The sequence below is a fragment of the Mauremys mutica genome, chromosome 2 (genome assembly GCF_020497125.1).
Source record: "Mauremys mutica isolate MM-2020 ecotype Southern chromosome 2, ASM2049712v1, whole genome shotgun sequence".
NCBI lineage: Eukaryota > Metazoa > Chordata > Testudines > Geoemydidae > Mauremys > Mauremys mutica.
In genome coordinates this window covers 182,740,004-182,755,388 of record NC_059073.1, presented here as the reverse complement: position 1 = coordinate 182,755,388, position 15,385 = coordinate 182,740,004, and the positions used below count along the sequence as shown (strand labels likewise).

At 41.2% G+C, this 15,385-nt stretch overlaps 1 protein-coding gene across 2 annotated transcripts in view; it reads right to left on the bottom strand.

The window, feature by feature from the left end:
- The window catches only part of MOCOS (molybdenum cofactor sulfurase), a 387,414-nt gene that overhangs the window by 34,399 nt on the left and 337,630 nt on the right, over positions 1–15,385 (bottom strand). Inside the window, exons 9-10 of one of the 2 annotated variants that reach the window (XM_045006428.1) lie at positions 9,893–10,055; positions 7,143–7,360 (exon numbers count right to left, since the gene is read on the bottom strand). In XM_045006428.1, the coding sequence (XP_044862363.1) occupies positions 7,176–7,360; positions 9,893–10,055 (348 nt within the window). In that variant the 3' untranslated portion in view covers positions 7,143–7,175. Of the gene's footprint in view, positions 1–7,142; positions 7,361–9,892; positions 10,056–15,385 lie in introns of those variants that run through there. The other variant, XM_045006427.1, reaches the window with a different exon arrangement.

The window sequence follows — 15,385 nt, the reverse complement described above, 5'->3', positions numbered from 1 at the left end:
ACACATGCAAGTTCCTCAGATGGGGGCTCAGGGTTTTATAGGTGATTATTTTACACATCAGCCAGTATATCATAATTTGATTGAAACATACACATTTTACAGCCATATTTAGGTCAGTTTAACATTGTTAATTATAACTTTATTCCATCTTAAGAAAAAAAGCTGGAAGATTGCCAGTTACTTAACTGTAAAAGCTGTCATTCTCCATGGTCATTTGCTTGATAATAAATTTCACAGCTGTGTTCACAGTATTAGTTATAAAGAAAAAAAACTGCCTTTAAAGCTACTCTTTTGAATCAGTGGCAAAAATTAGAAGTCTGCTATTTCAACATACTGAAATAGAAACTATTCATGTATATTCTCTCTTCAGCATGTGCACGTAATTCCTATTAATGTTACTGGCATTACACATGAGCATCGAAGGGAGAATAAAATCTATAAAGTGTAATTAGTTTCACAATTTTGCTAGTCTCTTTCTACGCCAATGTTTTAAAGAGATTTCACAACACTCAAAATTCTTGCTTCTGTGCAATGACAAACTAATTCACAACTTGCAAGGTAGTGCTGACTCTGTTAGCTGAAATGGAAAAAGATAAATTGGCCTTTCACAGCAGCATACTCTCAGCCTAATTCTCCTCTCACTTACACCAGTGTAATCAGGAACAAGTCCGGTGCAGACAGTTGAATTGTATATTTACAGCAGCTCAACAGCACCAGTATTTGGCCGTCTGCATTTAACAGAGGCAAGACAAAAAGGATTCTATTTTCATAACATGCAATAGGTTTTTTGAAATGGAGGCTCTTCTCATGCTGTCTTTTAAGTCAATGGGAGATAGGCCCAGGTATAATAGGCTTTCACTTCCAAAGGGGCTTACATAAAATTGTATTACTGGTTTATCAAATATAGTTTTAATATGACAAATGTTTATTATAATTTGCATATGAAAAAGCTTTCTGGTTAATATAACGAATGTTAGCCAGAAAACCTGTCACTTAGGAAAAACGGGAATAACAAAACTTAAAATATAATTCTTAGAAATCACAAATACAATAAGTTCACTTAATACAAAACAACCAAGTACAAAATAAACACCACAAATTCCCCTCTTCCACCACTCCTCTCCTAAATCTTGAGAGAATAGATGGAGTTTGTAGCATGCTGAAAGGTTAACAGACTGAGCTATATCAGAGAGCAAGTTCCTAAGTCATATGGCGCTAGAGGAGAACACCCTGAGCATCTTTACTTACTACAGCTTAGCAGTATTGCATAGAGAGAAAGGTGGTCTGTCCAGGGCCGGCCCACAACATTTTGGCACCTGAGGCAGGGAGCTCATATGACGCCCCCATGCCCCCTCGCTTGAGCCAAAACTTTGAAAGGTCTCAATTTTGCCTTCTTCCTGTTCTACTCCTCTCATGGTACTGCTCTGCTACCTACCCCAATAAAGGAGAACCAACAACTTAAAATGCCTTGTTCAAAAATTTTAAGTAACACTTAACTTTCAAACGCCTTCAAACTTTCAAACAGCAAATGTATCTTTTCTTGTCTGCATAGTAAACACTGGCATTTTTATCTGTTTGAATAATCAAAGTGGTGCTTTCCATGCCTTCTTTGTTGCAAAGATTTGAACCGCTTCCTGAAGGTCCATAGTCTGGGCCAGCTCATGCTCTATTGAGATGGTTGCAAGACCGACCAGCCTCTCCTATGTCATTGTGGAGCGTAAATGAGTTTTTATTACTTCAGCTCGGAGAAGCTGCATTCTCCACTGCCAACTGTTACAGGAAGTGTTAGAAGTATGCGCAGAGCAACAAAAGCATTTGGAAAGAGGGTGGTCATCTTATTTGGGCACATAAATTCCAGAACAGTGTTTGGAGTTGATCCTGCTGAAATTTATCTTGAAAGGGCTTTCAGTTCATCACCTAAATCACTCGCATCAATATCACGCATGTCATCATGTGTCAACACTGTCTGCAGTGCCCTGCATTGCTGGTGTAGGTCTTCTTCAGGTAGAGTGAGGAGTTTTGGAATATCATACAACATCCCAATTATACTGCTGTGTTCCTTGAGCTGCATGAAACGTTCTTCCACTGACTATATTGCACAATCTAGCACCTGGTTAAAGAATTCAACTTTGAATTGTTGTTTGGGGTCTCTTATGGGATTATCCCATACCTCGTAATCAAAATTTCTTCTTCTTCGGTGACTCTTGTATTCTTGAATGGGTGGGAAAATAGCTTCAGTGTGAAGTTCCTCTGCCAACTTGTGTACTCCTCAGAATGTTTTGAAATCCCTCATCTGACCGGTCAGACTGTAGGTATGACTTTGCTTTGTCCAGTTGTACCATCGCTCCAGATATATGAAGGTCAGCACCTTGGAGTTTCTTGCTTACAACATTTATTTCAAACAGTATGTCATGCCACAACACTAAGCCACATAGAAATTTGAAGCTATGTATGTTTCTGGTGATTCCATTTCTCTCTGCCACTGTTCTCCCACGAACAGTTCCTGTCATTACATTACCCTCCATAATGGCAACTATGGCAACATCTATCTTCCCAATTTGGTGTTAGACAGGCTTTGTCGCCTCCACTCGACTTCCCATTATGTGGCACTCAGTGGTTTCAGTGTCAGAGAGGATGTTCCCAGATGTTGCTTCAAAAATTGCCTTCGATGAGTTGATGCAGAGAAAAATACATAAATGCTTTGAATTACATAAAAAAATTCAGCAGCCTCACTAGAAGCTGATGCTGCATCACTGACCACCAAGTTCAATGAATGAGAACTGCATGGGACAAAAAAAGCTTGAGAGTTTAACTCTCAGATCCATGTCTGCACTGCTCTGTTCTTTCCTCTCAGGTTGGCACCATTATTGTAGCCATGATCTCTCATGTCAGCTATCGCAATTCCCGTATCTTCCAGCTTTTTAAGAAGCACATTTGTCATACTAGCTCCTGTAGTATCATCAATGTCAATAAATTCTAGAAAATGCTCTCTGACAGTCACCATTCCAGGGACATTTTCACTAGGTTCTGTTGTTATTACAAAATGTACCATTAAAGTCACTTGTTCTGAATGGCTGATGTCAGCTGTGCAGTCCAGAATAACAGAGTAATATCTTGCTGACTTCAGATCTGCCACAATCTTGTTTGACTTTTGTTGCCAGTAACTGTATGATCTCATTTTGAATTGTTTTTCCAAGGTAGTGGTGTGTGTACATTTCTTGGGTGGTGACTCTTCTTAGATGCTCCTGGAGTACAGCATCAAATTCGGCCATCAGTTCCACAATTTTAAGGAAGTTTCCATTGTTTGGCACATACAGCTGATCTGACGCGCCATGCAGTGCTAGGTTTTGGGTAACAAGCATTCTCACAATGGCAATGAGCCTTTTCAGAACAATTTGCCAGCAAAGAGACTCTGATGCAATCTTCTCTTGATGCTGATCATCTACGGTGGCCTTTAACCTTAGTCTCATCTCAAGCTCTTTCCACCTATGGAATGCTCTCTGGTGATTTGCTGCCTTCTCATGGCATGCCAGATTTCTAGCCAGATTTTTCCAGTCCTTTGCTCCTGTAGAACCCAATGTAGCTGGAACATTAGACTGGAAGAGTTTGCAACAAAAACAGTATGCAGCATTCTGGGTTTTTTAGTACATAAGCCATGGCCTCTCCACTTTGCTACCATTGGGGATTTCACGCCAGGAATGTGTTGGATAGAAACTTCTATTTTCATTGTCTTTGAGGAACATGAAGTTTTTCACTTGTTGTGGCCCATGCAGTATAAGGAAGTCCCTCAGGCTACTGCTCAAGTGGGTCCACAGTCCTGGCTCATCTAGACTTAAGGAACTAAACTCAGCAGCAGCTGTTTCTTGTGCATCCACCACACTCTTCTCTGATCTACACTTTTCTTCAGGAATGTACATGGTTACATCCATTTGAGATGGAGATATGGATGCTGCAGTAGCTCCCAGGTCACCTGCACTCTGATTAACTGGAAGATCAGGCATCTCCTCACCACTCACATCCTCACTGGGGCCAGAAGGCTCACTGTGAACATTTGTGTCTATGTATCTCAGGAGAGCTCCTTCCTGGTTAGATAGAAAAGCTTCCTTTGCTTTCTTTCTTTTTTCTGAATGCTGCCCCAGAGGGGTGTTTTCTTCTTTCACTCATGACTGCTGTTCTGTGCCAGCTATAGTGGCTCTCAACACTCAATTGAAGAGGACAAATAAGCAGGCTGGTAGCAGGGCCTGAGTGAGGGAAGATATCAGTGTCTTAAGGTCCTCACAGGCTTCTACTACTTCAGTTGACAGCCTGTTCTCCTCAAGTGGGTTCAGGGAAGCAGCAGGAAACAGGAAGCTCCCTGAGAAGCTGGTGTTAAACAGTACAGGCTCCTGCTGCTTTCTGTTATTCTCTCTCACCTTTTCTCCTGTCTGCCTGTTATGTCTCTTGTGCCCTCCTTCCTCCAGCACAGCACTCCACCATCTCTGTTTATGTAGAGCAGAGAGAATACATATGCACCAGCAGCAGACACAATTTTCTACACTCTGGGTCCTAGTGGCGTCTCCTCCCCACAGTCTGGCACCTGAGGCAGCCGCCTCAGTTCGCCTCATAGTAAGGCCAGCCCTGGGTCTGTCAGGTAGAGGCTCCTCCTAAATCATTCAGGACTTCCTAGTTCAAAACCAACACCTTCAGCTCTTATCAGTGGGGGATCAATGCAACTGATGAGTATCAGTGTATCATACTCCTGGCAAGATACACCATTTAGCTAGCAGGATGCTGCCAAACTGTGTACCAGCTTTAGTTTGTTGGTGGAGTTAATGTATGGCACAATACAGATACAAATGCAGTAATCTAATCTTAAAGTGACAAAGGTAGTGAGAGACAAGGTGGGTGAGGTAATATCTTTTATTGGACTAGCTTCTGTTGGTGACAGAGACAAGCCTTCAAGCTTACACAGAGCTCTTCTTCAGTTCAGGAAAAAGGCCATCATGGCCACTGCTGTTACCTGATCACGTAACAGCAGCTGGGATTGTAAATTCAGGGGAGCGAAAAGTCCTTCAAAGGGACATATATAAATCACTTTATTTTCTAGTTACTTCCCCCAACAAATCGACATCAGCTCAGTCTTATATAGATTAAGCCTGAACCAGTTAGTCGTCATCAATACCCCAAAGGTCAGGCCAACATTGGGTCAAGGCTACTGCCAATTCTGGCTGGGTTAGATAAGAAAGATATAGAAGTGGGTGTAATCAGCCTACTGAAACCACTGCAATCCCTGTCTCCTCATGAATGATCTGAAAGGCCATATCCAAGGTTACAACGGCACAGCTGCATCGGTACAGCTGTGCCGCTGTAAGAGCGCTCGTGTAGCCACGTTATGCCGATGGGACAAAGCTCTCCTGTTGACATAATAAAACCAGTTCAACGAGTGGCTCCCACCGACAGTGCTGTGCATACAAATGCTTATTGCTGGCAAAAGTTATGTTGCTCAGGGTTGGGTTTTTTTTACACCCCTGAGCGACAAAAGTTTTGCCAACATAAATGCTAGTATAGAATGAATAAAGAGCAAGATAATGAAATTTTGTCATGGTATTAAGCTGAGAGGGGCAGCATATACTAACAAAGACAGAGAAATCATACTAAAAGCAGCAAGGGAAGTGGAAAGGAGAACGAATAGATTAATCTTGGAAAAATGCACAATAATACAAATAATCTCTGACCCTGCCAGCAGGTAGGGGATCTTGGGGGACAATTACTGCACTGGTGGGGTGCAAAATAAACTTTATTAAGAAAATACAAAAACAGGGAAAATTCAATAGTGAGGGGTATGGGGTTTGTTAAGGCAGACAATTGGGGAGGGGTTTCTTTTAGTAAATAGTATAGGGGGTTTCAATAGTGGGGTACAATACAGTGGGGTACAATACAGTTGGTAACCAATTAACACTGAAGTATAAATGTAACAGGTAGCTAACAATTTCTATGTAAAGGGTGTGTCACAGCAGCATATAACCAACTAACAGTTATGGATAAAATATGTTAAATAGCAAACAATTTTAGGTAAAAATGTGTCACAGTGGTGTAAATGTAGAATGTGAGGTGTGTCTGAGAGAAAAAGGGTAACCAATGGGGTTTTATGCTCGATTGGGATGGGGGAAGAGGAGCACGTGGTGGCTGCGGAGGGAGATTTAAACTCAGGGAGACACAGAGAAGCTCGGGGGGCGGGGGGGTTGGGCAGCGGGAAGACAGACTTAACCACAATTATACAGAACACAGCAAAATTTTATCTATGATCTAACTTAACCAAGACTACACAAATTAGCAAGCAACAGAACACAATGCAACAACTTTTTAAACTTAACTTACAGAGCACAATACAAACAATTCTCTAAATCTAACTTAACCACAGCTATGCAAAATGAAATTACAACTTATCTAGACTAAAGGCTAAACCTAACCTAATGGGTGCACCTTATACTAGGGGTAGTTTCAGAGGGCAGAGTGGTGTGTGCCCAGTATACAGCCCCAAGGGGGGGGGGGGTTTAAGGTGGTGACTGCAGCAGTGGGACAACAGCAAGCCTGCAGCCCAGGAAGGCACAGCTTAGCAGCGGCACAGGCTTATTTCTAGCAGCAAAGGCGCTGCGGAGCAAGAAACAGATTACAGATACAGACCAAGGAGTTAGCTTGGGTCTGTCTGCTGGGGAAACAAGGCCAGCAGCTAGGACAGGGGGAGTTTGCAAGAGGGTGTTCTTACCAATCCCCAGGACAGCAGCAAGCACAGAGACAGGAACAGCAGCAGCATCAGAGGACGCAGAGAGGACTCGATTCGCTCACAATAATCAGGAGAGAGGACTCGATTCGCTTACAATAATCAGGAGATCTCCAGGCACAAATTCGTAGTTCGTGGGAGGGGAGTATAAAAACGGGGGTACGCTCAAAAACAAACGAGAGCGGGGAGAGGGCCCCCCAAAGACCCCTAGCTGATCAGACCAGGTGGCAAAGCAAGGACCTTCTCCGGGGGTCTGATCAGAAAATGTCTGGTTTTAAAGGCAAACTCAGGCAGTTTCCCGCCAGTAACTGATTGGTGCCCCTTGTTACAAGGGAGGAGAGAAGGCAGGGAAAAACTGCAGGTGAGCACAGAACATGTCTGGGCAAGTCCTGAGTCACAGGTATGACTCATATGCTTAACTATTTGGCCATTTTAGGTCTTGCATACCTGGGCAGAGCACCCTACACCGAGCCGGGTCTTTAGTTAGCACCATGGCCGGGAGGGGCGGCCACACAGGACAAACAGAAAGGAGAGGGGGAAAAAGGAATGCAGCAGGGGGACAGCTGTAACAGACAATCTCGATGAGAGGTATCCACAGTGCTGGAAAAAAATCACAAAGAAATAATGCTGAGAGAGAACTAGAGGTGATCGTAGTCAATAAATTAAATATTATCAATTTGAAATATGAAATGACAGCATAAAAGGGTAATGAAGTTTGGGCTGCAGAAAGAAAGGCATCACATCACAGGACAAAGGGCTGACAGTTTCTCTCTGTAAAGATGTGGTGTGCCTATGTGAACCTGAAATATGGTATTCAGTTTTACACACCTCATTAGCAACAAAATATTGACAAATTGGAGAGAATTCAGAGAAGAGCAACAGAAATGACTTTGAGCCTGAAGGACTGTCTTACAAGGAAAGATTAAACAAGTCAAATAAGAATAGCTTTACTATGAGATGACTAACTGGGAGATGTAACCATCGTTTATATGTCTGAAGGATGTAAACACCAGGAAGAGAGAGTAATTATTTAGTATGATACAATGGAACATAATTCTGAAGTTGAAGTTAAGAGGAGGAAAATTAGTCTGGATATCATGAAGGTCTTCTCAATTAGTGCAACTATTCAGGCTTCCAGTCAGGTTCTTATATACCCCCATTATTTGATATCTGACTGTATGTAATCTCTGGAATAATCTCCTAAAGTAAACAGCAGACATCACCACATGTAGTCATTTAAAACTAGACTGAAACTATATTATAAATACTAGAAAATAGCATTGCTTTGCAAAGGGATGGGCTAGATGACCTAATGTATTAAAGACTTAGGACAATACCAGATCGTCCCATTTTATAAAGAGACATCTCTGTGAACAGGGCAAAGCCAGATAATTTATAGGTGGGTTTTCCAAATTGATTTTCTTTTTGCACATTATCCTATATCCAGGATCTCCCATAAGTATCACCCTGAAAATAGTTCAGTGGTGACACTGCATTACTGTTCACTGTATATTCCATTTACTTAATCATTAACTACTTAGGAGTCTAAAAAGATGCCTCTCCTTTCTCTTTCAGCATGAATACATCAAAACATGAAAAAGAGTCAATACAAAATAAACAAATAACAAAAGATGAATATCCTCACCCAGGATACCCCTCCGTTATCCAGATGAATAACTGAAAACCACCTCTCCTTCAACCCTATTTATACTCTCTATGCATCCCATTCTTGAAACCCCAGCTAAATGCATAAGCCATGCTCTGAATAATCACACCCAGGTCCTATACAGCACTTTTCAACAGTAGATCACAAAGCAATTTGCACACAAAAAAAAATACTTGGAAGTAACTTTATCCCCATTTTAGAGATGGGGAGAGTGAGGCTTCCCCAAGGTAATCCAGAAGGCTAGAAGCAGCACTAGGAATAGAAACCAGGTCTCCACAGTCCCAGTCCAGATCTCTATCCACTAGGTCACTAATTGAGCTTTTGCTAGATCTAGGGAGATGCAACTTTCTGAGTCAAATGCCCTTAATCAGGGATGCCCGGCCAATTAAAACAGGGAACTTGTAGTTCAAACACTCACACTAATTTCAAATGCCCTAGGAGCAAATGAGAAGAGAATGGGGACTCAGTGCACAGGATAGGTCCTGTTGTCCTCAATACTGTAGGAGTATCACAGAGTCTGCACCTCAGGGCCCTGAAGGTTAAACCATCATCCTGAGGGAGGAATCTCTTGTTGCAATTCCATAAGGAAAGAGAAAAAACCTTGATAACGAATTATGACAATAGGAATAAAACCTGAAGGAGTTAACTTATTTGGGCCTAGCTGCTTAAATATGAGCACATACATTATTAACAGATGCAGAGCAAATGTTAGACCCCAGGGAGAAGGTAAACACTGCTCGGCTATATGCAAACAAGGCATTAATAATGAGCTCTGAAGACTACAAGCCTGCTGTTTAGTTCAATGTTAATAGTTTTGTCAGTGAACGAAACAGTACATCCCCTCTAGTAGGGGAGAACTTTCCAGAACCCCAGCACTCTCCAAATATGGTTCTTGTGTATTCATTGATTGTGTGCTCAGAAAAGCAGCCAGAATGAGATATTTTCCTTTATTTGAAAGGATACTGTAAAGCAATCAGTTTAAAAATGTCATATCATCGCCTCAGTGATACCAATCCCCACTGATGATTTACTCAGCAAGCAGCAAAATCTGTCCCCATCGCACAGCCCAAGTAACCCAGCTGTGTGCTGAAGAGATTGTGGTCAGGCTATGGAGTGGCCAGTTCTTCAGCTTCAGGGCTACAGAAGCCCCTTCAGGCTGGTGTTCTGTCTCCATGATGTGGAGAAGCAGAATACCCAGTGGACCTGCATAGTTGTGAATTTTACCAGCACTGTCCATTCCTGCCTTTGGCACCCACTCCATAGTTGCATGTAGGGAGCCACTGTGGAGATCTCCCTTCCCCATACATAACCCAAATCTATCCTTTCTGCTGAAGTCTGGAACTTCCGTAACCACAGCTGGAAGAGCAAGATTTGTCCCTAATATATTAGTGATTCATGACTTTCTGTACTTCTTTTTATTATTATTCTGTACTAATAAGGGAGAGGAAAGAATGCTGCCTACTAACCTTCTGCGTTAATGACCATAATCTTTTGCTCCCGGTCAATTAAGGGTTGTACCAGACACAGTCTAGGTTCCTGCTTCTGACTGATGCAAACGCCATTCTGATTCACAACCATCCACTTTCGGTCATACAGCAATCCTTGGTTTCCTACAGGCCACTCGGAAACCTGGCATAGCAACAGAAAAAAAATACAATGGGAAAGAAAACTCGACATCAATTATTTAATAAAGATCTTTAGCTGCAGTAGTGGAAAGGCACTGCACAAAAAAGAAAGGGAAAAGAAACTTTCCCTTAGTGAAATCCTTTGAAACTGAAATAGGAAAACTCATGTATGTGTCAATGTCAGCCTTGTTAACAGAAGCTTTAATTATCAAATCAAAGAGAAATCTCTCTGCAGGAAGGTGCCAGACCTAAATTGAGTTTTATTACTATTGTTTGTTACACATCACCATGCTTTTAGACACCACGATTAACAAGTGGGGCTGTGAGAAGATAGTGAATAACATTTGTGAAATTTGGTGGAAAATGTTCTCAGCTTTATCTGGGCCATTTTAGGATTCTCACAATTCCACTTTTCATATCCAAATATAGGATGTTTAAAAAAAATATGTCTGAATGCAAAAATTGATTTTTTTAAAAAGAAAAATTTGAAATTCAACATTTTGAAAATTTCAAGATTTTTTGCTCAAATGAAACCCTGGGTTTTTCTGTGAAATTACTTTATGAAATTAAAGTAAAATGAGAGAACCTCAGTTTGAGGATTTCCACTTAGTTGAAAGTTGTGCTTTTAAACATATTGTCTCAGATCACGTATACTCTCCAGTAGCAGTAAAATATTTAGAGAGTTAACTATGACTAAGCTTTGTTGTATTTTCATATATGTTAGTTGAGACACTCCCTGAACAGTCCATGTGATTATTGGCAACCTAACTGGGAAGATACCTCTAGCAAGTAAATGTGGAGGGCCAGATTCTGCTCTCAGACACATGCACACACTTCCTATCGTGCATCTACCGGAGGGCAGAATTCAGCCTCAAGTGACTGATAATGTCAGCATAATTTAAATAAATTTTTTTAAAATCAAGTTTCTGATAGAACATCGTTAGCATCTCCACAACTGAAAACAAACTTTAAAAACTTCTAAAAGGGTTTATTTTCTCTCTAGCTGATATTTATAAGGGCCTTTTCAACCTCTCAGTCAGACCTTTCAGCAGCAGCCATTTAAAATTCTTCGCCAGAGTGCTGTAAAATGCATGATGTCCACAAATAAAACAAAATAGAAAAATATTTTTCTACTCCCTTTTAAAAATTAGAATAATTTTATGTGCTCCATGTACCTATACAGTAGGTATAGAATTTTTAGCCAGAAATCTTTGATATTGATATTTTTTAGCCAGAAAGCTTTGATATTTGAGCTGGTGAATAATGACTTATGAACATACTTAGAACTAAACATGTCTTAAGTGCCTTCCTCAATCAGGGCCTTCAATAATGCACTACATAGTGATAGGCACTATGCAGAAAAAAATCAGATAAATGATTGATAGGTAGATAGCAACAATCATCCCGTGCAATTTACTTTGCCTGTTGTACGTTCAAGATGATTATAGGAACCTCCATGCTCCAACTCTGAGATGCTGCACCCCTGACTGCATGCCCACAACTCACTTCTCCCTCTTCCCCAAGATATTGATCACTATTGCATAGCTAATACCTAAATGTGCCCAGTAAAAAAGCCCCTCCACTTATGTCACTGATATTTGCCAAGTACTTCCTTTTCCCTCTCGTAGATGAGCGCTTCGTTGCTCACGGTACAAATTCGCTGGAGACCACTCTTTCACACACCAGTGCCCTTTTATTTCCCAGTATTTTCCCACCACCACCTATATACAGCTATATACAGTTCAATACCAGTCAGGTAGCCCCCTTAGGGAACAGCTTGCTCTTACAGCAGTTGGGAGCAACAGGCCCTCACTCCTCACTTTCCTGTTCCCCCTTCCTGCTAGCTTTATAGGCCTTCCTCTCAGCAGGCTCACAGGTGATTGCTCTCAGGCTCCTTTAATGAGCCGCACCCTGACAGCTGCAGCCAGTTCCCCTGGATGGGAGCTATGCTAGTAGGTTCTGAGCTAACAGGGGCTGGTTCAGTGCCTCTTAAGCCAGCACCCTGTTATACCTCTACATCGGAATTCCTATCATTTTTACACTACCAGGATCCCAGATAAGAAAGTTGCAATAATACAAGATAATTGCATGCCCCACCACTTGGGCAGAACATCAGTAAATGACATAGTTAATTTTTCAGCATATGATGTCTGGAGATGTGCTCAGGTGAATATGAAACCCCTCCATTCACCTATGTATCTAGGTCTGAAACTCAGGAGGATCAGAGCTTGGCAATCCATTCCTTGATTGCCTATTGCAAGAAGGGCAGGAGACCAGCAGAAAGACCAAATTCTTCCTATTTCTCATGCTGGCTAATCATCTTCTCCACCACTCATGAGCCAGACCATTGCATAATAAAGCCAATTCATGTTATTGGTCCACCGATTGGGCTACCTGCTTTTAGCTAAAAAGAGTTCTTCTGTGCAAATCAAACAAAATTTAGCAAGAAAAGTAAGCAGAGCATAGTGATGCTACAATTCAGATTTTCCATTAGAAATTTTTTTGGAATTATTGTTTATAAATGCTTTTTGACTTATTTTTTCTAATTACAACAGAGTGGGTATTACAGTTACTATATTTTGGAACATATGAAGAGAATTAACTGAGCAGGTTTTAAATTATACAAGTGTAAGAAAAGTTTACATTCATAACACCTGTATATATTGTTGTCCACTGATAACTAAAAGTATGTGTTGTATTTTAAATGAAAACTATTTATTTACATAGTCTTGGGTGATATCATGTAATTTTTATAGTTTAGAATCTGTGGTAAGAATAATAAAGTTATTAATGTTTAAAGTCTTAACCTTTTTTCATTGAGCATGGTGCATTATGTAACAATACAAAATTAATGGACATGAAGTGTTCATGTTTAAAAATGCATTCTTTAAACAATCTTGGGTATCTTAAAAGAAGGTGGGGGAGGGGGAGAATTTCTTCATCTCCGGTTTGATCTCCCCCTCGCCCCTGCTTGAAATAAAAACTGTAAGGAAATGAAAGTAGAGCTTCCTCCCCAAAAGTCCATATAACATCGTATTCCATCTGGGTCCTCTGCTTTCTGTGCATTTGGTAACACATGCATGGAGCAGAACTGGGCAGTAGACAAATATTCCTTGTCAAACACATTTTATAAGATATATGGAATAGGGACTAACTATCCCCCTGTTAGTTCCAGATCCCCACCTTAATTTTCATCCCTTGAATTCTCATTTTCTCTTGGCATCCAGTGCCTGATGTGCTAGGGCAGCTAGACACAGGAGGAGTGAAGTTTTAGAGCTTGTTGGTTATATTAATGGACTCTTCACTAGAGAGGATGTCAAAACAGTGATTTTTAATTAGTCATGAGATGGGGTATGGAGGTACCTGCTGCATCTTGCAGTTCTACTCCTAGTCATTGAAAAAAGGCCAAGCAATACACATGTTCACCAACTTTATCTTTTGATAACCCAATCCTGCAGCAGCTTTGTCCAAAGCACAAGCAGTTTAACAGAACTTTCTTCTGCACATGCACAGTCTGGCATTTCTTTCTTTCTTTCTGCACTGCAACAGAACATGTACTCGCATTCAGACCTACTGACTCTCCATGCCAAAATTTCAACAGTACTATGCAGGCTTGAGTCCCATACTTGAAGTAACAAACCTGACCATGATCTCCTGTATGCAGGAAAAAGGCAAGAATGCACTTACTGCAGTATCAAATTTAAAGCCCAAATAGTTTAGTCCGTTTAGAGCTGTTCCACCACCATCAAAAAATAGAATCCAAATTGTAAGTGGTAAAAACTTTTTAAATCCTCCAATAACTACAAAATGGCCACAGGGATTTTACTTTTAAAAATTGAAATTGAACTGAAATTCTAAAGAACTAAAACCTTTTAACCAGTGTCCAAGCATAGAAAATTCCAATCAAAAGGGCAAATGTTTCAGGAAGTTATGAGCTCTGTGAAGGTCAGTGTTAGAACAGATGTTGTTTGGCAACATTAACTGAAACAGTCCCTACTACTAGGATCACTATATCAGGAGATTGGCAAAGTCTGTGATTTTCTGTATTAGTTAATTCTTTTGTGACAAACAACAGAGATGCAGAATGATCTAATTCCGGTGACAATCTGAAAGGCCATATTTAGTTTTCAACATGTCATTCCGTCTCCATTCCTTTTTGGGAAGGTAGTTCTAGAATGTTTCGCTTCAAACACCAATGTGTGTAGCATCTGAGACTTTCACCCTTGAAAATAATGAAGGCTGAAGTTACAATAGTGACACTTAAGGTATAACTACATTGCAGTTAAGAACCCATGACTGGCCCGTGCCAGCAGACTTGGGCTCATGGGGCTTGGGCTAAGGGGCTGTTTAATTGAGGTGTAGACATTTTGGGTCAGGCTGGAGCCCAGGCTCTGGGACATTGTGAGGCAGGAGGGTACCAGTGCTCAGGCTCCAGCCCAAGCATCTACACCACAATTAAACAGCCCCTTAGGCTGAGCCTCGTGAGCCCAAGTCAGCTGGCACTGGCCAGTCACAGATGTCTAATTGCAGTGTAGACATATCCCCTCAGTCTTAAGGAGAGTGACTCACTTTGCAATTAGCAATGAGATGGGGTGTGGAGGTATCTGCTCCATCTTGCAATCTTACTCCTAGCCATTGAAGAGAGGCCAAGAAGTAACTGGATTTAGAATGGAGTTAAGGGACTTCCATGAAATATTGATAGCCAAAGAAATCTCATCTGATTTGAAAAATACCATGTCAAAATAAACAATAGCTTTTAGATTTTACCCTGAGCTGAACTGGTAATAAAATTAAGACAATTAGCCTTTAGGGCTCTTTACAAATGGTGAACTGGGGGTTGCTATTTTTACTGCTTTTGCAGACAGAAAATTTGATTGAGTGTTTTTTCCCAGGGCAGACCTCAACATCAAGTGGTGAGTGACAAGTCTAGTTCTGTCTCTAAGAGTTTTGGAGTGAAAACTCTGTGAAGACAGGTGTGAATGATGAGGATAATGAAAGGAAAGAACCCTTCCTGACCTGCTTACCTTCTTCCAGTCCCACATCTCTTCCTGCTTCTCTAACATCTCCTCCTGGCTGTCTCATCACCAACTTAAAATTAACACAACCAACACTGAACTCCTGGTCTTTGCTTCCAAATCCTTTCCATTCCCCCTATTCTCTGTCACTCTTGATAGCACCTCCAATTCTCCACATGGCTGGAACCCATAATCTGGGGGTCTTCTCAAGTCTTAACCCTCCCATCCAGGCCTGCTTCCATGCTGTTCTTTATGCATAAAACATCCTTCCTGACCGGATTAGCAAGGCCATTTTACTCTCTTTCTACCAGTCCCTCCT